A 16,180-nucleotide genomic window follows, 5' to 3' on the forward strand; every position below is an offset into this window, starting at 1 on the left:
AACTGCTTCTTTTCATTCGGCTCAATTGAAGCCCCTCTTCCTGCTCAGGACGGGACCCTGCTACTGCTGCTGGCCACCGCACGGAGTTTAACTCCTCGCTTCCACGACTACAGCCTCGTAACTCCGTGTAATGCTCATCTGAAGCGCAGAGTTAACTTCTCTGGGTTTCTCCTAGAAAGCTTAAATTAACTTAACACACCTGTATGTCAAGTATTGACTTGTGTATCTATTTTTATTTTTATCAAGATATTTTAGGAAAAACATCTGAGATGATGCTTACTTTCTCTGAAGAAAATTGGTCTAAAGAAAAATGAGTGGTGCTTTTCCATGCAAAACTCACTGGCAAGATGTTTTGGTGTTGTGGGTCATTGCCAGGGAGTTGCTAAGTGGTTGCTAGAGGTTTTTGGGTGGATACTTGTTGGTTGCCTAACTAGTCTCTATGATATTCTGGTCTCTATATATTTGGAACCCATTTTTTTCACTAACATCAGTAGTTTTTCCTGGAAAACAATGAGGTTAAATAAACTCAAGACTTTGTCAACTATTGACTTTTTTTTTTTTTTTTTGGTGAGAAACATCTGAAATTCTACATTCTCTGAAGAAAAATGAGTTGTCCTTTTCCATGCAAAATTTGTTGGCAAGATGTTTTGGGTCATCGCCAGGGCGTTGCTATGCTGTTTCTAGGGGTTTCTGGGTAGATACTTGATGGTTGCCTACTAGCCCAAGTCTCTGATTGTCTGGTCTCCATATATGGTTGGTTCCCTCCTTCATTGCAAGTGTTTGAAATTTTTTTTGTCTCAGTTGTTTCTCTTAGACAGCAGTGAAATGAAATGGACAGCAAAATATTTTCCTTTATAGATTTATATATCTTGGTCCCGGGAAAAACACCCCAGTAATCTCGCATGTTCCTCCTCTAGAGTTTCAGAAGAGATCTCAACAGTCAGCAGTTGTCTAATTTGTCTTTTTAATTCTCTCTGTCTCACATGTTTGAAATTGAATGGAATTTTTTTCCTCGTTAATTATCGCTAAATATTGCTTATTTTCTCGTTCTGTCTGACAGCGGAGAACTACAGCATTTGTTGTGGAGATAACTTACTCTTTCATAAGGCTGTTGGGCTGAAGTTCTCTCTCTCTCTCTGTCTCCGTCTTTCTCTCTTTCAGTCAGTCCCTGGCTTTGGACCCAAATATATCTCCATTATTATAACATCAGTCAAAAGCAGACGCCCAATCCCCAAAAAAACCTCCAGAATGAAAAGGCTCATTCTGCTCTACAGATATAATTGGAATTAAATTATTAATGAGAGATACTTAAAAAAGATTGTTTTATGATTCGCTATTAGTGAATTTGCCATTAATTTTAATATTTGTCATTTGATTTATATGGGGATAATACAATATAGGCCCCAATTAACAATGCGTGGCCTGTGTAATATGATTTTCTCTTAATGCAAATGGAATAAGCTAGAAGAAAGCAAGCGATTCAACTCCTCAAATGTAATTTTCTCAGCCAGTTTTGCCAATTTTAAATGACATTGTACATTTTAATTTTCCTTCTCTTTTTCAAAGGTTGCAAATTTATACTCATTGAGCCGAACTGCCATTAATTTACATGGAGAATTACTTGCAGAGTTGGAATACCGTGTCTGTCACGTTCACACCTATTTACTTTTAAAAGCTCTGGCAATGGAGCGGGTTAGGAGGTTACAGGGAATTCAGGCACTTTTCTAACTAACTTCTGTTTGTAGTTGGTTAAAGTCACTAAAATGTCCAAACCTTTTAAACTCGCCTGTTGGAAAAGAAAATTCACACGAGATCTCTTCAATATCTCAATTGTTTGTCCTAGACAGCAGTGACATTAGCAAACTGACACCTAAGGGATTTTTGAAAACCATCTTTGACAATGTTCATTTAAAGGGTTAGTTTACCCAAAAATGAAAATTCTGTCATCATTTACTCACTCTCATGTCGTTCCAAACCTGACTTTCTTTTGCTGAACACAAAATAAGATATTTTTTTAAGGGTTCGATAAATTATTACAGGAAGAGCTTTACATAAGGGTACATTATACACACTTGAGGAAATCTAGAAAAATATATTCTTTTAAAGATATTTTTCTCAATGAATAAGGTGTCTCGATGCCTCTGTTGGACATCGTTGAATATGAAAAACTGTTCTTCAAAATATTAACTTTAGTGTTCCACTGAAGAAGGAAAGTCATACAGATTTGGAAGGATATGAGGGTGAGAAAATTATAACAGACTGTAGATTCTTTAAAAGAAACATCACTCCATCTAGAGATCGCTCCATTCATATTGTTGAATTTTTGAAAGTCATAATTCACAAATTTTTTCCCCTACATTAAAGGAGATGTTTTGCGTAATGTACAGTTTTATACACATTGAAAGTGGACAGTGATTTTACCGTCAGACTCAAAAGAACAAAAAAGCACCATCAAAAACAGTCTGTTTCTAACATAAAACTATAATTTGGCTTTAGAAAATGTGGAATATAGCATAAAGTCATATGGACTTTTAATGGTGCTTTTATTTAGTCTTTTTGGGATCTTGGCAGTCAAAATCTTCTTCTGATTCCATTGTATGGAAAACAATGGTTGGGACATTCTGCAAAACGTCTCCTTTTCGGAAGGCTTTGGAACAACATGAGGGTGAGTAAATGATGACAGGCCTTTGATTTTGGGGTGATCTTGCCCTTTAGGATTGTGGAGCTCTGAAAGGGCATCTCTGAGCAGTAAGTTTCCTTTGCTGTGAGCAGCAGTAGCTCTATGAATTCTGGCACCATCACTTTAGATTACAGCCAGGCTGAGCAGAGCTGAACAGATCTTAGGCCTCTCTCGGGCTCTTAAAGCCCAGAGTTCTTGGCTGATTGCATTGTTTCCTATGTTTGTCTAGTGAAGAAAAATGCCACGCTCAGTATAGAGAGGGATGGGGTGTGAGTATCTTTCCATGAGAACCCCTCCTCCCCGAACTCACAGCTGAGCTCCAGACCCCGGGCCCTGGATAAATAGTGCCTTTGTTCGCCATTCAATGGCATTAGGCATGGGCTTCCTATGGGGGTCACTACCAATCCCTGTGAGGGGACAGAAGGGGAGGCTGAAAAAGAACAATATGAACTTCCAGCTGATCGGAGGTAGATGAACAGCGATGGCCGCAGTTTGATATGTATCAAAGTTGTGAGTGAATATTAAACAAATGTCCAAGTCATGTTTCACCCCCAAACCAAGAAGAGAAGAATAAGAAATTAATTATTTATTTATTAATTTAACACACCCTTGCCGAATAAAAATATTAATTTCTTTTTTTTTTTTTTTTTTTTAAGAAAGAAAAGAAATTACTGCCCCCAAACTTTTGGTCGGTATTGTATATTGTTACAAAATATTTCTATTTAAAATAAATGCTGTTCTTTAAAAAAAAATGTATTCATCAAAGAATCCCGAGAAAAGTATCACAGGTTTTTAAAAAATATATTAAGCAACACAAATGTTTCCAACATTGATAATAAATCAGTATAGAATGATTTCTGAAGGATCATGTGACACCGAAGACTGGAGATATGATGCTGAAAATACAGCTTTGCCATCACAGAAATAAATTACATTTTAAAAGTAGATTAAATTAGAAAACCATTATTTTAAATTGTAATAATATTACACAATATTACTGTTTTTTCTGTATTTTTTTATCATTTTTGATCAAATGCAGGCTTGATGAGCATAAGAGACTTAATAATGACATATTATTGTAATCTTATTATATTGTTATTGTTGTTCATTTATTCATTTTTATTGTGTACATATATTTTATTAAATGTTTTTTTTTATATTATATAATATTTAGTGGTATATATGGGCTGAAATATGCTCTTTGCTTTGTGAGATTCAGACAAAACATAATCACTTAATCAGAGTCCCATAAGTAGAGCCAATGAAGTCTGTCCAAATCTCTTTCTGTTTAAATCTCCAGGGCTAGAGACGTTTGCTGCTGTGTCTTAGCGTTTGTGCGGCATCAGTTGGGCTGACCAGGCTTTTCTTTGTTCATTGGATCTTTTGAATCCCTCATTATCACTTTAGAAACCTGCGTAATGCATCATCTTTAGCTAGAAGGGGAGGAGAGTGAATATTCCGAGTTGTTTTATGCTCCATATTGTTGTGCAGATTGTATGCTATTATGCCGGTGAGAAAGAGAGTCCCATGGGCCGGCGTCTATGCGGTTTTGTAACTAACATTTTTTTTTTTCTTTGCTCAACCTTTTCTTGTCGTCGTGAACATTGGCATTGTCTGTACAATTTGTTGCCACTCGATGCATTTTGACAATGTGAAGTGTATTTGGTCCCCCGTCCGTCCCTGAAGGAACCTCCTGCCAGCTGAGGTCTGGAAAGGCTGGTGGAAACTCTCCTGGGTCCCTCGCTGACCCCATAGTGACTGCCCACCTTGTTCTTAACCAGAGAGAAGAGAGCCGGGTGAAAAAAAAATAAAAAGGCGCTTGACTCAATACGAGCCTTCTATACCAGCTGTAAAATGGCTTATTCTTCTAGTCACCATGGTGACAATTAACGGTGTTTCAAGGACTTTTGTTCCCGCCCGGTTTGAACAGCACCCCCCTTTTTACGGCGCAAAGTGATTTTTCACGAAGGAGGAAAAGCAGCGTCTATTTTGCATGAACAGTAAGGAGTCGCATCCAAATGGAGGCAGTGCATTTTCTCCTCCTTTTAAAGTAAATATGTAGCTTTTTACTTCCTGGTCTTTCAAACCCGGCGCTCACACATCTTTGAGAGCTTGGCTCGCGCCCCTCAGCTGCACTGGGTTTCCATCAATGGGCCTCTTCTGCGCGGTCTTCCTCCCCTCTCGACTGCTTCCTCTGCGCCTCCCTCCCCGAGCAGCCGTCTAGAGCGAATTACAGACATCAAGGATGCTGGCAAGATATGAAAAGGCCTCAAACTGATTAAGTAATTATCAGTTTTCCCAGCTTCATTCAGCTCTGTATCACGAAAGCATATCAAATTCTATATTTTGTACCTCTGAGTCAATTTGTAACTCATCAGCTCCTAGTGTAGGTTTTCATGTGGCTGATGCATATTCAGTTTTTTCTCAAATGGATTCCCTTTCCTTCGTGCTAAACATCTAATGTGGCAGCTTCAGTGGATAATCGCAGAAGCCCAAAATGGACTTTTTTTTTTTTTTGCCCTTCACAGATTCATTTCAGGGCAAAAGAAAGATGTTATTACTTCCTTTTTGATTTAGGGACAGTGCAGAATCCGTCATTGAGATGAGGGCCCGTCGGGAGGCCGAGAGTGTCCTGTGAATTCTCATTTCACCACCTGGCTCCTGACGTGTGAACGTTAGCATAAAATGATTTGAATACGCCCCATCTCCGCCTCAGATCATGGAGTCTTACTTCTGTTGTCTCAACAAGTTACAGAGCCTGAACAAACTTTAATTTAATGGATAAGATGAATCTGCGAAACCGCATTAAGTGTGTTCATGTGTGACCGCATTTTTGCTGACATTTCCAGACTCACGTTCATTAATATGTGAAATAAATTAAATGTGCAAGGGCTTGTTGAAATTTCATCTATTTTGCGGCCATCTTTGCCCACTATTGCAGTTATTAAAAGTGCTCTACTATTTAAAGACTGTTAGTAAAGCTGTCTGTTTCCATCATGTGATCTCAAGGGGTGTCCTGACATGTTGCATTGATGTCATACTTTGGGCTAGTGATGTGAACAAACCCCTAACTCCAAGTATTCACCTTCAGGTATTCACTATATATTAGGGCTGTCGATTTAACAAAAAAATATGTGATACAATTGCCCCAGACCTACAGTATGTAGGTCATCTTACGTTTCATACAGCTGATTGATTTAGGCCAGCAGCCATATCACCCTGTAGCCCAAGACTGGTTGCCCACTGAAGCTAAGCATGGCTGAGCCTAGTTAGTATCTGGATGGGAGACCTCCTGGGAAAACTAGGTTGCTGCTGGAAGAGGTGTTAGTGAGGCCAGCAGGAGGCGCTCACCCTGTGGTCTGTGTGGGTCACCCCAGTATAGTGATGCGGACACTATACTGTCAAAAAGCACCTTCCTTCAGATGAGATGTTAAAACGAGGTCCTGACTCTCTGTGGTCATTAAAAATCCCAGAATGTCCTTCGGAAAAGGAGTAGAGGTGTAACCAAATTTGCCCATTGGCCCCCATCCATCATGGCCTCCTAATCATCCCCATATTTACTGATTGGCTTCATCACTGTTTGTCCCAAATAGCAAATGTGAATGTGATATTGATTTTATACAACAGTTCAATAAATAAGACATTATATTGTGTTATATTTTAGACACAATGGGTCTCATTCATGAAACATTCGTAAATATACGAGTAAATATGAGAGTGATTTGCGCGTAAAGAGACCTTCCCGAAAACTCATCTCCTGATTCACAAATACTTCGTAAACGTCAGATGTGATAGTGAAATGTGTGTGTGTGTGTTAATGAATTCCAATCAGTCGTAAATGGGACGCGCGTGCACGCTCATTCTCAATTACCATAAATCCCGCCCATTAAATCCGACTGACAACTATATATGGGCATCATATTATGACACCAAATGAAGGATTTCAACATGTCTTCTCAAAAGCGAATGAAAAAGAAAAATTTCTCAGATGCAGAAATCATTTTATAATCAGAAGCTCATTCAAAACACCACATTTTATTTTCAAGCGTAGGCTACATAGTTGCGTATCAGGTCCTAAAAAAGGAAGCTTGGCAGCATATTATAGATGCTGTTAAAATGGAGTTTCATCTGTTAATCAAACAGTCGAAAATACGAACATTTTAATGAATCCGAAAATTTACGCCAGAACCACTTTACACACGATTTACACAAAAATTCGTTCTGCTTGTGTTTCATGAATGAGACCCAATGTTGTCTGTTTTTAGCCCTTGAAAATATATATACATATACATATACATATATATATACACTCACCTAAAGGATTATTAGGAACACCTGTTCAATTTCTCATTAATGCAATTATCTAATCAAGCAATCACATGGCAGTTGCTTCAATGCATTTAGGGGTGTGGTCCTGTTCAAGACAATCTCCTGAACTCCAAACCGAATGTCAGAATGGGAAAGAAAGGTAATTTAGGCAATTTTGAGCATGGCATGGTTGTTGGTGCCAGACGGGCCGGTCTGAGTATTTCACAATCGGCTCAGTTACTGGGATTTTCACTCACAACCATTTCTAGGGTTTACAAAGAATGGTGTGAAAAGGGAAAAACATCCAGTATGCAGCAGTCCTGTGCGCGAAAATGCCTTGTTGATGCTAGAGGTCAGAGGAGAATGGGCCGACTGATTCAAGCTGATAGAAGAGCAACTTTGACTGAATTAACCACTCGTTACAACCGAGGTATGCAGGAAAGCATTTGTGAAGCCACAACACGCACAACCTTGAGGCGGATGGGCTACAACAGCAGAAGACCCCACCGGGTACCACTCATCTCCACTACAAATAGGAAAAAGAGGCTACAATTTGCAAAGAGCTTACCAAAATTGGACAGTTGAAGACTGGAAAAATGTTGCCTGGTCTGATGAGTCTCGATTTCTGTTGAGACATTCAGATGGTAGAGTCAGAATTTGGCGTAAACAGAATGAGAACATGGATCCATCATGCCTTGTTACCACTGTGCAGGCTGGTGGTGGTGGTGTAATGGTGTGGGGGATGTTTTCTTGGCACACTTTAGGCCCCTTAGTGCCAATTGGGCATCGTTTAAATGCCACGGCCTACCTGAGCATTGTTTCTGACCATGTCCATCCCTTTATGGCCACCATGTACCCATCCTCTGATGGCTACTTCCAGCAGGATAATGCACCATGTCACAAAGCTCGAATCATTTCAAATTGGTTTCTTGAACATGACAATGAGTTCACTGTACTAAAATGCCCCCCACAGTCACCAGATCTCAACACAATAGAGCATCTTTGGGATGTGGTGGAACGGGAGCTTCGTGCCCTGGATGTGCATCCCACAAATCTCCATTAACTGCAAGATGCTATCCTATCAATATCCTAACATTTCTAAAGAATGCTTTCAGCACCTTGTTGAATCAATGCCACCTAGAATTAAGGCAGTTCTGAAGGCGAAAGGGGGTCAAACACAGTATTATGGTGTTCCTAATAATCCTTTAGGTGAGTGTATATGTTTGTGTGTGTGTGTGTAATTTTATTTTAAAAGAAACCAAAAAGTACAAAATGAGAAGTTACCATAGACCTTAAATTGGATGGTGTGTTTGGTATGATTTGCTTCAGAAAAATGTTGTTTATTAATGTGATGTACCTGTACTATGATGAGTTGTAAGTGTGTCCTGTTGTGCACTGATAACTTGTTTTTAAAAACAAACTTTCATTTTTTAGCTGTGCTCATCCGGTTTAACAGAGCAATGCCAGGATCATGTATTTCCGTCACACCTCCACCTCGGTGGCATCTTTGGCCCTTGAATATGTTTTCCCTTACCGTCAATTACACAGTTGACTATAAAGTTTTCAAGCTCGAACTCCTTGGGTTAAGTATGCAAATCACCCTATCTAGGTTGAAACGGGGAAAGTGACTCAAGGGCCAAAAGTCATCCATGCACGTAGCTAAGGTTAGCATGATGCTTCAACTTCCCATCGCTCTGGCATTCTAATTACTCAGGCTATCTTTCCCTCCGTCTGCGTTCTCCATCAATAACCTGCCATTTTTTAAACCAACGAAATGACTTAAAATCAATATTTGCTGTCAACAAACAAATTGTGTAATCCCCTTTACTTTAAAGCGGAGCGTCTTTAGTTTGGCGGCCACTATTAAAAACTGAAAGGGATGAATGATTTAAAAGGATGTGTGATACCATCTCCATCAAAACAAACGACAGTGAAAAATGAACGCTGGCCGAATGACAGCAAGGAAAGGGGGGAAAACAGCACATTTAAATATTTAAATGCGCATCCGCCATAATGATAAATGACAACCGAAAACTAGAATCAAGTAGCTATTGATGCAGAAAATGAAATGGGGGAGAGACAGAGAGAGAGAGAGAGACAGAGAGAGAGAGATAGAGGGAGGAAGAGAGGAATTAACCGAAATAAGGTGTTGAATAGCATCACTTTCATCTTTTACTGTATGTTAGTCCAGCATTCAAACAGAAATCTGCATTCAATCAGACTTGTGTTGGCGAGTGACCTAACACTCAGTTAACCAATTAGAAATAACGATCACATATGACCACTGAAGTAGCATACAGTACCGGTCAAAAGTTTGGAAACTAATATTTTTAATGTTTTTGAAGTTTCTTATGCTCATTAAGCCTGCATTTATTTGATCAAAAATACAGAAAAAAACAGTACTATTGTGAAATATTATTACAATTTAAAAAAAAATTTAAATATAATTTATAATATAATTTATTTCTGTGATGCAAAGCTAAATTTTCATCAGTAATTCCTCCAGTCTTCAAGTCAAGTCAAGTCACCTTTATTTATATAGCGCTTTTTACAATACAGATTGTATCAAAGCGCTTCACAGTGATAACATGAAAACAATATAACAAAGTTTGTTTCTAAAAGAAATTGCGTCAACGTCCACCTTAAGTAAGGCAGATCAATAATATTAAATGTTAAATGTCCCCAACTAAGCAAGCCAAAAGCCAAGGCAACAGTGGCAAGGAACCAAAACTCCATCAGGTGACAGAATGGAGAAAAAAACCTTGGGAGAAACCAGACTCAGTCGGGGGGCCAGTTCTCCTCTGGCCAACGAAGGAACAGTGCATGATTCGGGCAGCATTACAAGTCAGATTGGATCGGAACATTTAGAGTATTTTTTGGAAGTCCAAGTATGCACGCCGGTCTTAAGACGAGTTGTTGAGGATCAGTGCCGTCCACCATAGAGAGTCCATATCGCCCGTGCTGAGTCGTCACTTCACAGGCTTTGTGATTGGAGCATCTGAAGTCTCCGTGAGAGGCTGGATACAAACTGGAGCTGATGAACGCCATTTTCTCGGGACTCGCGTCCCGAGATAAGAGCAGAAAAGCAAAGGGAAAATAATTAGCGTAGCTGCTGTTCATAATGATGATTTCCATAACACAGGCGTAAATGACAAAACATGAAGACAGTGACTCTTGCGTCCCAAAATCACCCCGCTCCGTCCCCCACTCAACTCAGCCCAGCTTACTGACCTCTACGTCCCTCCTGCTGCTGAGACCTAACCACAATCTCACAATCTCTCCGCAGCCCAACCATACGCGCCAACCCGTTGACTAAGGCTGTCGAGCCCCACTGGTGCGTGAATAGGCAGTTTCAGTGGACAACGGTTCCGTATGGCATACTACCTACCGCAACACAATATCTGCCCAACCACCCGTCATTCACGCAATATACAGGAACGTAATGACTGCAAATACTATGCAACCTATACAGATAACCTACAGTCTCTTCAAGTTTTATAGTATTAAATGCATTTGATCTGATTCAGCAGTATTATAAAAGGTAAGCATTATGTAAATGCTTGGCTAAAAAGATGCGTCTTTAATCTAGTTTTAAACTGGGACAGCGAGTCAGAGCCTCGAACAATATCAGGAAGGCTATTCCAGAGTTTAGGAGCTAAATGTGAGAACGCCCTCCCTCCTTTAGTGGACTTAGATATCCTAGGAATGACTAGAAGCCTCGAATTTAGTGATCTTAAAGAACGCGATGGATTGTAGGGCGATAGAAGGTCCATTAAATACACAGGAGCTAAACCATTTAGGGCTTTATAGGTCAGTAATAGTACTTTGTAATTGATACGGAACTTGATAGGTAACCAGTGTAGAGATGATAAAATTGGTGTTATATGATCATATTTTCTGGACCTAGTAAGAACTCTAGCGGCTGCATTTTGCACTAACTGTAGCTTGTTTATTGAGGATGCAGGACAACCAGCTAATAAAGCATTACAGTAATCTAGTCTCGAGGTCATGAATGCATGAACTAACTTTTCTGCATCGGAAACAGATAGCATGTTACGTAATTTAGCAATGTTTCTAAGATGGAAAAAGGCTGTTCTTGTAACATATGAAATATGATTTTCGAAAGACAAGTTGTGGTCTAGTATAACACCCAGGTCTTTTACCGTAGAGGATAAAGTAACAGGACATCCTTCTATATTAAAGTTGTATTGTAAGTGGTTTTGTGGATAGTTTTTTGGACCAACAAGTAATACCTCCGTTTTATCTGGATTTAGTAGCAGGAAATTATGCATCATCCAGCATTTTATATCTTTAAGACACTCTGTCAATTTTGATGAGTTAGTGTTTTCATCTGGCCGTGATGAAATATATAATTGAGTGTCATCAGCATAACAGTGGAAATTAATTCCATGTTTTCTTATAATATTACCAAGTGGCAGGATATATATTGAGAATAGCAGAGGGCCTAACACCGATCCTTGCGGCACTCCATAGTCTACTGACGTTATCTTCGATTTTTCCCCATTTAAACAAACAAAATGGTAACGGTCTGATAAATACGATCTGAACCAGCTTAATGCCTGTCCCTGAACACCAGTGTAGATTTGCAGTCGATCCAAGAGTATTTTATGATCGATAGTGTCAAACGCAGCACTAAGATCGAGTAGAACTAATATTGAGATACAGCCTTGGTCAGAAGCTAAAAGTAAATCATTTGTAATTTTAACTAGCGCAGTTTCTGTGCTATGATGCGGTCTGAATCCTGACTGAAATTTTTCATATATCTCATTTTCTTGCATGAAAGAGCACAATTGAGCGGACACAGTCTTTTCTAGTATTTTAGACATAAATGGAAGATTTGAAATCGGTCTGTAATTTGCTAAGTTATTTGGATCTAATTGCGGTTTCTTAATGAGAGGTTTTATTACTGCCAGCTTGAATATTTTTGGAACATGACCTAAAGATAAAGACGAGTTAATAATATTAAGAAGAGGCTCTTCCACTACAGGTAACACTTCTTTCAGAAATTTAGTTGGTATTGGATCTAATAAACATGTTGTTGGTTTAGATGCAATGATAAGTTTATTTAGCTCTTCCTGTCCTATAGTTGTAAAGCGGTGTAGTTGTTCTTGAGGGGCGATAATTGAGGCTGAATCATAAGACACCATAGAGGATTGTACATTTACAATTGTGTTTCGGATGTTTTCAATTTTCTCATTGAAGTAGTTCATAAAATCATTACAGCTATACTGTAACGGAATAATTTGCTCGGGTGATGTCTGTTTATTTGTTAGTCTAGCCACGGTGTTAAATAAAAACCTTGGATTATTTTGGTTATTTTCTATTAGTTTGCGGAGATGCTCAGCCCTGGCTGCTTTTAGAGCTTTTTTATAACGTGACATACTGTCTTTCCACGCGATTCTAAAGACCTCTAAATTAGTTTGTTTCCATTTACGCTCTAGGTTACGAGTTTCTCTCTTGATAGCATGCGTAGCACTGTTGTACCATGGTGCTTTAGTTTTCTCTCTAACCTTTTTTGATCTAATTGGTGCAACAATATCTAATGTACTAGAGAAAATGGTGCTCAAACTGCTAGTCATTTCCTCTAGTTCATCTGTTTGTTTGGGTTCTCTGAGCAGCTGAGATAGATCAGGTAAGCTATTTGAGAATCTATCTATAGTGGTCGGAAGGATTGTTCTGCCTGGTCGATAACGCGGCGCAACATGACAAATTTCAGCAGTGCGTATTATACAAGTTACCATGTGATGATCGGTGAGATCGTCACTTTGCGGTATAATATCTATATCGTTTAGATTGGTTCCATATGATATAATTAAATCTAGTGTATGATTTAGACGATGAGTGGGACCACTGACATTCTGCTTGACCCCAAAGGAGTTTAATAAATCTGTAAACGCAGTCCCTAACGCATCGTTTGTGTTATCTACGTGTATGTTAAAATCTCCAACAATTATTGCTTTATCGGCATTGACCAATAGATCTGAGAGAAAGTCTGCAAACTCTTTTAGGAAATCAGTGTAGGGCCCTGGAGGTCTATATACAGTAGCCAAGGCTAGAGATAATAGGGATTTCTTTCTTACATCTAAGAGCGTAACGTTTAGCACCAGTACTTCAAACGAATTAAACCTGTGACCTGTTTTCTGAGTAACATTAATAATATCTCTATAGATTGTTGCAACACCGCCGCCACGACCGATCAGACGGGGCTCATGTTTATAACAGTATCCTGGCGGGGTAGACTCATTTAGACCGAAATACTCGTTTGGTTTAAGCCAGGTTTCAGTAAGGCAAAGTACATCGAAGCTATTATCTGTGACCATTTCATTTACAATAACCGCCTTAGGTGTGAGCGATCTAATGTTTAGAAGACCTAGTTTTAGAAATTGTTTTTGTTCACTGATATTTAGATTTTCAGGTTTAATTACAATAAGATTTTTCCTAGATCCTACAGTGGATTTATTATTTGGCCTCACTAAACGAGGAATAGACACAGTTTCTATATAATGTTCTACACTACTTATATCAATTAAATTGGCACAGCAAAGACTTCAGTCACATGATCCTTCAAAAATCATTCAGATCACAGATCTGGTATCATCTGAATGAGCAGATTCTCTTCTTAAATTTGATATATAACATTTACTTAACTTTCATCTTATTGTTAAAAAAATAAATAAAAATATCAAGGCTGAGCAGACGGGGAGGGTTGCAACACTGTACTATGTACTTATACTGGAACAAAATTTTACACATTTGTGAGTTGTTAACCTTTATTTTAAATATTTGTTCAATATTTGTACAACTTTGTTGTTTTAAATAGAACATGTTTCCTCATTTGTTTACTATTTATTTAAATGCTTGATTAAAATAGGGGATTATATTTTTGATTGGAGATTATAAAAATCATACATTTGAGTAAATTTGATTAACAAAATAAATTAAAGTTCAAAAGTTTGGGTTAAGTAAGAAATGTTTTTAAGAAATGAATACGTTTGTTCTGGAAGGATGCATTTAATTGATCAAAAGTAACATTAAATACATGTATAATGTTACAAATTATTTCTATTTCAAATAAATGCTGTTTTTTTTCACCTCATGCATGGGGTTCTGTGATTTTTACTATTTACAATACTGTTTTTGTATTATCAACCATTCAAAGGGTGGAGAAAACACTTTACATATCCATTTCCCCGCTTCATTTAGGTTGTAATAAAACTGCAAAAGCCCATTCTTGAATGGTAACTGTGCTTCTCTCACCCTGTGACTGCTGTATGTGTTTCTACAGGGGAACAGTGTGGAGATGTCCATGTGGCTTCCCAAGAAGACTCAGCTTCTGGGCTGGTCTGAATCTCTGAAGAGGAGCGGCACTGAACTTCCTGCTGATTTTGACCAGCGGCTGACGGCCCTCAGGAGCAAATGGGATCAACTCGAGGTTGGTCTCTCTCCGTTCAGTCTACTGTATGAACATGACATGTGTTTCTACTGCAACAAAGGAGCTATGAAACTTTATTGTCCTGTTTGGGAAATGGCTGTTAAAAGCGCAGAGCGTCACATCAGTCTGGGGTTCCTTTATGGAAAGAAAGTGCTTCCTGAACAGCCGGCTCTCAAAGTCAGAGCTGCTCTGACACAGGTGAGTGTCACACCTTGATACTGATCTTTCCTTGATCCAGAGCGCCCTGCTGAGATGAGAGGGAAGCGGGCAGGTAGGGAAGGTTTAGAGCTGAGAATGCAAGAAAAAGTTGGGAAGACATTGTCAGAATAAAAGTACTGCGTAAATGCATCTTAAAACACGTTTGTTTGAAAGCTTCCTTTGCGTCAAATAGACTTATTCCAAAGTTGCCCTGCTTGGTTACCGTTTCTTCTATTTTTAAGCTGTTTACTTGTACTTTCTTGCTGGATAAATGCAGCTCATTTATCACACGTTTATCCAAAGTTATTTGCATTTGTAGTTTACTGTTTAAGGGTTTGGGATCAGTAAGATTTTTATTTAGTAATTTATTTAGAAATGACTACGTTTATAGCAAGGACGCATTAAATTGATCAAAAGTGACAGTAAAGACATTTATAATGTTACAAAAGATTTCTCTTGCAAATAAATTCTGTTATTTTCTGTTCATCAAAGTCTAAACAAAATTGTATCACGGTTTTCACAAAAAATATGAGGGAGCACAACTGTTTTCAACATTGATAATCATAAGAAATGTTTCTTGAGCAGCAAATCGGCATATTAGAATGATTTCTGAAGGATCTTGCCAACACAGTAATAAATGACATAATAAATTAAAATAGAAAACATTCATTTTAAACTGTAATGATATTTCACAATATTAGTGTTTTACTGTATTTTTGATTAAATAAATGCAGCTTTATGAGCATAATAGACTTTTGAAAAACATTTTAAAAATTCAATCTCAAACTCATTGCCGGTCCTAGACTTCTTGGGGCCCTAAGCAAAACCACGGTCAATGCGTTCATGAACAACCCTTATGACCCCCAACCCCTTAATTAACAAGCAACAGTGAGTTGAAACAGACAATAATAACTTAAAAACAATGGAACAAATACAATAGAAAAAAGGTAAAAATGAAATAAACAATTGAACCTACTAATAATAATAGCTGTACAGAAATTGAATAAAGTAATCAAATGTAAAAATAAAACTCAGTATAGTCTTCACCGTATGAATTAAATATACAATGATTCTTATTAAAGTTACTAAAGTTATTCAGTTAAGAGCAGTGAATGATTCTCTTGTTTTCTTTTGTTGTTCAATTTACATAAAATGACAGACAGCAGGTTTATTGCTGTCACTTTAAGACCAAATGCACAGATCTAATATACTAACAAGCATTTGATACTTTCCCAACCGTTTGTTTACTTAAGACATAACGACTGCATTTAAGTGTATTTGTCCGTTTAAGCGCACACCTGAAACCCAAAGTAGCCACTTGGTTATCAGTGTTTCACTCTGACTCGGAGCAGGCGCACAGAAAGCCGCCTCAATACGCTTTTAACTCTTTTTTATTCCAGCAGGAGACTGTATATTACAACAGTGATGTTACATGGCTAATTTGGATGTTACATAGGAAGGGCAACAATGCAACACTTTAAGGGAAATGATCGGAATGCGGCATCATGTTTTCATAATCACTGGAAGCCAAAATCAAAACT

At 38.2% G+C, this 16,180-nt stretch overlaps 1 protein-coding gene across 3 annotated transcripts in view; it reads left to right on the forward strand.

Moving 5' to 3' along the window:
- akap6 (A kinase (PRKA) anchor protein 6) overlaps positions 1 to 16,180 on the forward strand; it is a 181,836-nt gene that overhangs the window by 134,741 nt on the left and 30,915 nt on the right. For all 3 annotated transcript variants that reach the window (XM_056256083.1, XM_056256081.1, XM_056256082.1), the window contains exon 10: positions 14,295 to 14,441. In XM_056256083.1, the coding sequence (XP_056112058.1) occupies positions 14,295 to 14,441 (147 nt within the window). The remainder of the gene's footprint in view (positions 1 to 14,294; positions 14,442 to 16,180) is intronic.

The sequence above is a fragment of the Rhinichthys klamathensis genome, unplaced genomic scaffold (genome assembly GCF_029890125.1).
Source record: "Rhinichthys klamathensis goyatoka isolate OS25496 unplaced genomic scaffold, OSU_Roscu_1.1 h1tg000123l_1, whole genome shotgun sequence".
NCBI classification, from domain to species: domain Eukaryota; kingdom Metazoa; phylum Chordata; class Actinopteri; order Cypriniformes; family Leuciscidae; genus Rhinichthys; species Rhinichthys klamathensis.